Genomic DNA, 9,555 nt, shown 5'->3' on the forward strand with positions numbered 1-9,555 from the left:
TCACGTCTCAAGTAGATATGGTAAACAGTACTGTCTAATCTAAAAGATACCAATCCTCCTGATGTGGGCATAGTGCAGTTATTTTTCTTGACAAGCAAACAAACTTCTCCTGCTGTCAGATTAATCAATTCCAATTTCTAGAAGTGCACAAGAGTGTGTAATGCTGTTTTGGAGCTCAGCAACTGTTTGAATTCTTCCAGGATAGACCAGGCTATATACTTTTAAGCCCTCCATTCAGATCCATTTCTTGTCCCATCAAGTCTGATGTAATATCTCAAGCCTTCTGCTCTTTTGTTTGATATCATGTTGATGCCCATTCATCTACTCCAGTGATTTTCAACCAGGGTGTAGCCAGATCCTTTGAAGGGTGTCATGAGATGTGAGGAGATAGGTAGATAAACTAAACAGATAGGGTCAGGCTGAGGCTTGACCCTGCCTGGCTGTTCCTCCACCCCCCACTGTCTGGCCCTTCGTACAAGGAAGTAAACAGTATGATATATAAGCTAGTTTACGAAATCTGTGCCTCTCAATTCACAACAGATATGGAGTGGTGCCTTGAGTCCAGTGAAGTGTTTCTTGAGTTAAGGGGTGGTGTCTCAAGTCCAAAAAAGTTAAGAGCCTACCTACTGATCACCCTAATTCAGGGTTGTGTACCTTTTGTTCTTTGCCAGTACATATGCATGGATGACTTCAAACAAAGGTGATGCTAATGCAGGGGTGGGCAAAATGGCAGATCTGGCCAGTGGCCAGACACCATTTCCCAGCAGCCCCTGCCCACGTCACTGTGGCCAGTTTCCATGGGGACCCCAGGAGCGGATGGGCAGTGCCAGCGTGGGGCCAAGGTTTCCATTAAGACCAGCCCCAGCAGCACTGGCAGGGCATGCAGCTGGGTAGAGAGCTGCTCCAGGGCTGAGGTTGAGATCTTGCAGCAGTGACAGCATGGTCTGGAGCTAACCTTATTGTTTATTTTATTTTAAATGATACATAAACATTTAAACATGCATAGCCTACAAAGTATTTATAAAAAAGCATTATATTTCTGAAACTCTTCCAAACCTTTTCTTTTTATATAAGGCAAAGGTTATGAGGGTTTGCTAGCACTATAAGTAACGTGGAAAACCACTGTGTTAACTGACATTAAGTCTATAATTAAAAGTAACACTGTAATTCTACTTTTGTTTCACTGATTTGTAGGTGTAGCAAATAATACCATTCAACCCACTCCACAGAATATCACTGCTGTAGATCCTTCTCTTTACAATGCTCAATCTGCAGGTGAGATGATGTGGTTCAGGGTTTTTGGGTTTGGTGTTTTGCTTATGATGTTTTTTTCCATCTTTTCAGAAAACAGTTTGAGGAGAGAAACCATAATATGAATTGCAAGCAGTAGTGAAATTCTAAGTACTGCTCTTTGTGTTTGTAGACAATACCTAGCGTGTTGTTTTAAGTTCTGAAGAAAGGGTGTCAAAGATCCCAGCTCTATCCAGCTGAGAGCCATGTCATCTGATCTACTGGGCTCCCCACTGATCTGGAAGTTTGATGGCTGGACAAGCAGTGACAGCATTAATTCCTGTGACACCTGCAGGGCCAAATGAGTTTGATACTCCTGTTCTACAAAAATACAAATAGCAGATTATGAAAACAATTGCATGCCTTAATACTAATAGTTACAAGCTTGTCTATAGATGTGGTCTATTATCTTACAAGTCTCCTAACTAATCAAGTTATGGTCTCAACTTGCGGGTCATGATCCCTAAAAGAGGGGCACGTATTGCAGAAAATGGGTCAGTGATTACCTGGTAATACTTGTAATTTTAAATTGCTCTTCACCTAATTAGCTAATATTGACAGAGTCATTTTAAGCTGCTCTTTTCCAAATCAGATGTAGAATCGTCCATTTCAGTAAAAAAAAAAAAAAAAAAAAAAAAAAAAAAAAAAAAATTCTGGCAACAAAACTAAATTCCACCTTTGTTAATTTCTGAATGTTCCACCTGCCCAATAAGGGCTTCACAACATCAATATATGGACTCCTTTTTTCATGTTCAATCATAAATTTTTATCTTCCATTGAAATGGAGCTAAACAACTACTAACCTTTATGCTAGAGTTTTTCAGTATACAAAATCAAGTAGCTATGAAGATGACACAGTTACCAAGATCTGGTAAAAAGTGGTGTTTGTCTGGTTAATATACTTTTATTACACTTGGATAAAGTCAGGTTTGACAGTGTAACATAATAAATGAAAATACTTACCAGAAAATTGTATGATATGTTGCAGCTAAAATACATATTTTCTTTGAGATATTAAATAATTACTTAAAATGAAAATACTGGAATTTAATATTTCAGGAATTTAACTGGAATATAGTATTTCAGGTTGATTTGTCATGAGATCAACTCAAGATGCCACATAATGCCATCTTGATGCGTAAAAAAAAAAAAAATTCATTTATACAAAAGGTCTCTAAGGGCATTTGTACACATACCTGTGCTGCAGTGCATACATTTGAGTAAGCAGCGAAATGCGTGTCATTGCTAAGAAAATGGCAGCAATGCGCTTTTAAACTAAAACACATTGAAGGTGTTTTAGTTCAAAAGAGTACCGCTGCCATTTTCTGCACGCTGACCTGCATTTTGCCACTTATACAACTGCGCATGATGCAACGCAGGGCGTTTCAGTTCCCATGCAGAGCAGACTTGATTAATCGAGTCTGTGCCGATGTGTCATATTTCTGGCATATCACAGCACGAAAAAGTTTGTTTATAAATGCCCTAAGAGATTGCAGAGGAGTAACAAAGCTCTTGATACCTTTATACTTTCTTAGAGACTATTGGGCATACTTCCTAGTAATTCTGACTAGACAAAATGTCCTATTTCTGCTCATAGTTACTCCTTCTGTTCAATACAAATCCTGGCAATATGACTAAAACATGCAAACCTGTGTTTATATTTTGGGTTTTTGAGCTTCTGCAATAGTTTCATAAGCTCCTTAACATAAATCTCTTGGGGCATTGCTTAAATTTACACACATTAACTGCCAGCTAGATGAAGAGTGAGAAATATATACATAGCTTTATTTGACTATCAGGCTCTGTTAGCTAGTCATCTAAACAGTTTTTTGATTAATCAGCCTGCAGAAATTAATTCTTTAGTTTTATTAACCTGAATGTTTGACACTTGCCATCAAAATTAGAGTAAGAACTTAAATTTTCATTTGCATCAGGTTTTGGAATTTCTATTCATTTGAGATCTCGATAGCAGAGCCAGTGGCTCCCTTTGACCTTTTTGTTTGTAGGAGTTCAAATGCTGGTTTACACACACACACACACACACACACACACACACACACACGTGTCTCAAGTGAGCCCCACTTATGTTACAATTCAAATTGATTTATTGGCAACCTCTAGAAAAGAAGGACTCACCGCAGGTCTTGATTGAATTGGTCTGTCCTTATCTGTGTACTTGGCTGCCTCCTTTTCTGTCAAGGCTTTGATCCTGCCAGTAGTGGCATAAGCAGTTGTGCTAGGAAACTTATGGCCATACAGGTCCTCAGTTGCACCCAACAAGAAGCTAATATATAACAGAGAACATTCACATGCTGGATGACACAGGGGACAGAAAAGGAATATCAGTTGGAGGAGTTGTAATATGGCACCAGACCCTTTGTGGATGTGTAACAGTGAGATAGTGAAGTATATATGATAGACATGGACACCCATGGGCCAGTCCACCACCATTACTAATTCCCCTAGACCTACAAATAGCAAGCATGAATAGTTCTTATACAGACAAGACAGTGACTTGAAGAATCCCAGTAGGGGCATCAGGGGATACTATCTGAAATCTGGTTAGCCCATAATGTTGCTACCTTAGCAGCCCCAGGAAGAAATATATTCTTTATACCACTGCAGGTACAGTAACTTCTCCCTGGCTTGTGTATTGCTTCTCCATAGTAGTCTGTCCTTTCCCGCATTGGCAGACTTTGAGTCATATATCAGTTTCCACAGTGTTCCTTATAGTCCTGTGACTCTGTGTATGCTTTAAAGTAACGTATAAATCATTCTTTGTGCCTGCCGTGTAAGAGGGAGTATAGTTTCATTATGTTGGGATGGGGAGGGGGAGAATGAAGAATTGTGATATGGGAAGAGTGATTATCTTACTGAAGAAAAAACAATTAAAATTAAAAAGTATTGGATGTAGCTTTGATCACAGTGCTGTTTGTGTGCATTATCATACCTCCTAGGACTTTGCTTTTGTGTCTAGATTCAGTCTCTCAACATTTTGGCACTAACAGTCAAACCTTCCCATATTGGTTGGCAGTCTCATGTTCTCAGTGAGTCGGTGCAAAATCCTACATGCAGTATTCCAGGGCAAGATAGTCAGTGTTTCTATTGGGACCAAATTTCATGAACAACTAAATTCACTCACAATTGTTATACAAAGTGTATATTAAACTTTCGTGCTACTGTAGTTATATTTGGTTTTCTACGTGCAAAATAGGAATAATAATGTGACATTTCAAATGTTCTTTCTGATACTAAAAAGAAGTCTTTGAGGTCTGTGCATTTCAGATCATTTAAATGTCTCTGTTTTAACAGGAAAAAGAAATCACATTTGCACCTTCATATAATTATAGTTCCAGTTAGTATGCTGTTAGATTATTCAGTATTAAAAAAGCACTACTAACATATTCTAATGTTTCTAATTATTGTCACTGCTTTTATATTCTCTACATTTGTCTACACAAACTTGTACAGTACTAGTTTCTTTAAAGATATGGTTTTTAAGCTATTGTTTGAACTTGTACAAGTTTGTGAGTAGATGTCTATGAGGAGAAATAAAGAGGAGAAGAAACTGGAGAATATCTAAAACTCTTCTTTTCCCACTACAAGATTTTTTTTTTTTTTTTTATCACAGATGAAACTCTCTTTTAATTTCTGCATGATATTCTTAATCACTGACAATTATGTCTGGTAGAATTTAGCTTTGGATGACAAATGTCTGTCACAGTTCGGTAATAAATATAGCTACTATACTAATACTATTTTTGGATTGAAACAGAAGCTGGTTTGTTTCAGGGTAGGTACAGCATAGCTTTTCCATGTGTCAGTATTTTTGGTGTTTCAGAGTTTGTCCTTAAAATTATGAATGTTGAACTCCATTATAAAAAGGACAGGCCTTCTAAATGACAGCTTACAAATTACTAATACTGAAGTTCTCCCTCCCTCCCCCCATTATTTTCAAATAAATACTTTTTTTAAAGCAGCCTATAAGAGGTGCAGCTGATTTGTTCTTGTATGTTCTTCCCATTTTGGGGTGCTTATCTTAACAGGAGCTGAGGCTCTTATTGGGTTAACTTTGGTTTCTAAATGAAAATAATTAGAGCCTTTTCCTAACATGACATAATGGTATCTGAAATAGGCTTCATAATAAATAAGGCTGTATGCCAACAAAACATTAATAGGGGTGGTACTGTAAAAATAAGATTAGACGGGTGAATTTAGGCTTCCGTCCAATAAATTACTTGAATACTGGACTGCTGCCTTGACTGTTTTCTTAAAGAATGATATTCTAGTTTCATTTGGCATCACAATATAAAGCACAAAATGTCCTAGGGTCAGCATTGGGGAAGGGAGTAAATGAGGACTCTTGCTTTTTTCATTATTATTATTTTCAAAGATGTCAACCAGTGTGATACTGAATTGAGCCTAACTGGTTTGAATTAGTTAAATTATATTTAGCTTATGAAATACAGACAAGTGTATACATCCCATGTATGCATCAGTACCTATATTAAAGAAACAGGCTTAAACTGGTTCACATGATTTAATGATGAAGCTAAACTACATTGCAGTTGGAAAGTAACCTTACAAGTTTGACAGGTACTCAGTGCCAGACATTCAATATTGCAGTCTTTTCATTTTGAAGATAAAAGTCAGCAGAGGTGTAAAGTGTGTTTTCATTTTGGATGAAATTAAACTGATGAATATCTGACCTTGTCAAGTATTAGTTATTTGGAGAATCTGGTTACTTTCTTGGCTTACTGTTGTCTTTTGAATTAAACTAAATGTTGAAGTGACAGTATTAATCCTTTGCATATGTCGTTTGCTTTGTGGATGCTAATTTCCTTCCATATAAAAAAAAAAAAAAGGAAGCAAAAATCTCATTTATAATCTGCTCTGATATGATGATATAAATTATACAACCCGCAGTAACATGGGTACTTAGACCATTTCAAATTAATTATTTAACTTAATTGTTAATTATTTCCTTTAGCATGTTATGAATCAGATCCAAATAAGATTAAATTCTGTTAAAGATAGTGAAGCAAGCTGTACACAGTAAGAATTGTCTGTAGATTTTAGCCACTGGGTTATTTCTATCAAGAATGTAATTTGATTAATAAAACACGCTCTATAGAATTAATGTAACAGGATATAGTAACAGTAAAGTAATTTTGTTTAGGCATTGGATTATTTTTACATAGAAAACATAAAAATAAAATTCTTCATTATTATCCATCATTCCACTTGTTCTTTGATCCAAATTGGTTGCTTAAATAATAAAGTGGCTAATGGATGAACAAATGTAATGAATACTGAAAACATTTGAAGCAAAGAAATGAGATTCGTGAACTGTAAAGTAACAGTTTTACTTCAGATTTTAAGGAAAGGAAGTGCAGTTTAACAGAATTATAGAGAATAAAATGCATAGAAAAGTTTAATACCAATGTGTAAATATTCAAAGCTTAGTTTATTAAACTTTCAATACATAAGAAATTAATGCTAAATAAGTGTTTATTTTCAAATGGGAAACTAAGAACAGTTCCTATAAAAACAGGTAACGTAAGGAATTTTTTACCTAAATATATGTTTCCATCTTCAGTTCAAATGCAGGTTTTGAGCAAGACTTCTGACTATATGCCTTGATTTATACTATGTAGTATGAATTAAAAGACTTATTCATAGCATAAGATATTATTCACTGTGGGTAAGAGTTTCAGCATGTGTCCCAGAATTATTAGAATTGCATAGAATTTATCCTCACAACTTTCATTGAAGTGGTTATGTCTGCACATGCAATACATTTCAGTGCATATTTAACTTCAAACACATCAGTGAGACTATTCACATGCTTAAGTGCTCTTCTAAATTAAGGCATAAATCTCCAAAACTTCTTTGGAAAAATTAAGTTTATGTGTTTGAGAGGCTGAGTAGTCAAAGCTTGGGCTTGTTACGCAAGAAAATAAACATTTTATTTGGGTTACTGGCATTTGTTCAGCTATTTTAATCTTTCTCGTCCCCCATTACAAGAAAGCTTTGGTTAGTGCTTGTCAGCTAATGGTAAAGTCAATAGACGGGACTTGCTTTGTTCAGTTCATAAAACCAAAAGCATTGCAATTGTGTTGATACTGGGACAGATGCTTTGATACATTTGACCTCAGATAAAAGGAGAAATGCAATATTTATGAAAATATTTCGGAAAGGTATATTTCTTCATCTGGAAATATTATACAGTGTCTGGATAAATGACTTCAGCAGTGAGTGTATTGTTCCACACTGTGGGCAGAGCAATTATAAAAGAAACACAAGCTACTGTCCTTGTTTCATGCAGGTTGTAACATGACTACAGTTAATTTACTACAGTTTTAAAGCTCTTTTTAGCTGCCTAAGAAAGGGCAGATCTTTCTCAAAGGTATTGGCTTACATAAGGCTTTGAATCACATAAATCGCTGCATTTTGAAGGTACCCTTATAGTTTAGAAAGTCATCAAAGGAACGGAGCATTATGCATTAAATAGAACTTAAATATAATTGACGGGACAGGTATTAGTTTTTGTGGTCTTTTTTTAATATGTACAGAAATATAAAATATATTTAATAAGATATTTAAGCTTAATCTGTAGTGAAACAATGAATTTTCTTTTCTTTTAACTTTGTAAAAATGCTGTGTTTTTTTTTTTCCAGGGGAAGTGCGTTTGACACCAGAGGACTTTGCCAGAGCTCAGAAATATTGCAAATATGCTGGCAGTGCTTTACAGTATGAAGATGTGAGCACTGCTGTGCAGAATCTACAGAAGGCCCTCAAGTTGCTGACTACAGGCAGAGAATGAAGCCTTTGTCCAACAGATTCAAGTCTTTTGCCTAAAGAACTAACAGTCTATTACTCTACCTTCCGCCTATTGGGGGATCACAGTTTTATGAAGGCTCTCAATCCCATTGCCCATGACAATGAAATCAGTGTCTTGGTATCAGATTCCCACTGTAGCAGTAATTGGCAACCACAAACAGTTTTCATTTTCCACACAGTGGAACTAGAAACATCTGAGGGCAGTTGACTGATATGTTAAGATACTCCCAGAGACTCTTATCTGAGCACTGCTAACAAGTTAGAGCTAATGCTACAGTATTTAGACTATTTGGAGAAAAACATTGCGACTTTCTTTAGCAGTTTGGAAGAACAAAGAAAAGTGCTATACTAGAACTCTGAGTCTGAATTTTTCGCTTTTAACAAAGATGTAAAAATTATAATGATTCTGGAACTGCAAATAAAATGAAGGCTTTCATGCTGAAATATAGGTACCAAGAATGTGATATGATCTTATGGTATAGCTAAAATATTGGAAGGCAGGTTTGTTTTGTCTTAATAAAATAAAATTTAATTGTCATTTGTCAGTAGTTGGTAGCTACACACAAGGTGAAGGTGTGGGTAGCCTGATGGTGGGAGGAAAGACATGGGAATTTCTTTTTAAGTTTTTTCTAGCTCCTTGGGTAAAATATCTTTGGTGCTCTTCTCCCCACCCTGAAAATGGACCGCGTGGTTTTTGGTTACAGGTTTTTCCTCCTTTGGCATGGGCAATCTAAATTTTGTGTACGCTAAGAACAGTTCAAAGAAGGGACTGTGGTCTTGAACCTCAAGCCAAGGTTCTAGCTCTTGAACTTTGTGGGTATTTACATCTAATTTCAAGCTTCACACTTGCCTCATGTTTTTATTAGGCTGAACCAAGCCTGTGCTTTGCCACCGTCAGAGGTTACTGAGAGGCAAAATTGGTCATTTCTGTTAGTGCCACTAATGCTGGATGTGTCCAGTTCCTATCCTGCCCTGCATGCTTTCTTGTGGAGACTTTGGCAACGATAACATTGATTAAAATATTTCAAAGCTGAATGTTAAAGCCTCCTACACACTTTTATCGTTTGGAATTATCGAGCTCTGGGGTTGTTAAAATCTATTCACCCTGTTGAAAAACAAATAAATGTCTTTTTGACTGAAACCATTTAGCAAGTCTAATTACTATAATATATTTTTGAATACCACTTTAACTAGCTATAGGTCTTCCTTTACAAGATACCAAATCAAATGTGCGCACCTTTTCGAGTCTACTGATTTTCTAGTAATAAAAATATAGCTGAAATTTATAAAATTGATAGAAGCAGTCTAATGGTATTAAAAATAGCTTATCTGGAGCACAAAGCATGTACTGTTTAAAGTTGCAGAATGTATTTAGAAGCATGTTTGAAAAAATAGTGTGAACATTTGTAATATAACCTTAAA

At 36.0% G+C, this 9,555-nt stretch overlaps 1 protein-coding gene across 2 annotated transcripts in view; it reads left to right on the forward strand.

The window, feature by feature from the left end:
* VTA1 (vesicle trafficking 1) overlaps positions 1 to 9,274 on the forward strand; it is a 67,838-nt gene extending 58,564 nt beyond the window's left edge. The window contains exons 7-8 of one of the 2 annotated variants that reach the window (XM_006264933.4): positions 1,195 to 1,275; positions 7,971 to 9,274. In XM_006264933.4, coding sequence (XP_006264995.3) covers positions 1,195 to 1,275; positions 7,971 to 8,116 — 227 coding nt within the window. In that variant the 3' untranslated portion in view covers positions 8,117 to 9,274. The remainder of the gene's footprint in view (positions 1 to 1,194; positions 1,276 to 7,970) is intronic. The other variant, XM_019488392.2, reaches the window with a different exon arrangement.
* Positions 9,275 to 9,555: the final 281 nt, after the last annotated feature.

The sequence above is a fragment of the Alligator mississippiensis genome, chromosome 1 (genome assembly GCF_030867095.1).
Source record: "Alligator mississippiensis isolate rAllMis1 chromosome 1, rAllMis1, whole genome shotgun sequence".
NCBI classification, from domain to species: domain Eukaryota; kingdom Metazoa; phylum Chordata; order Crocodylia; family Alligatoridae; genus Alligator; species Alligator mississippiensis.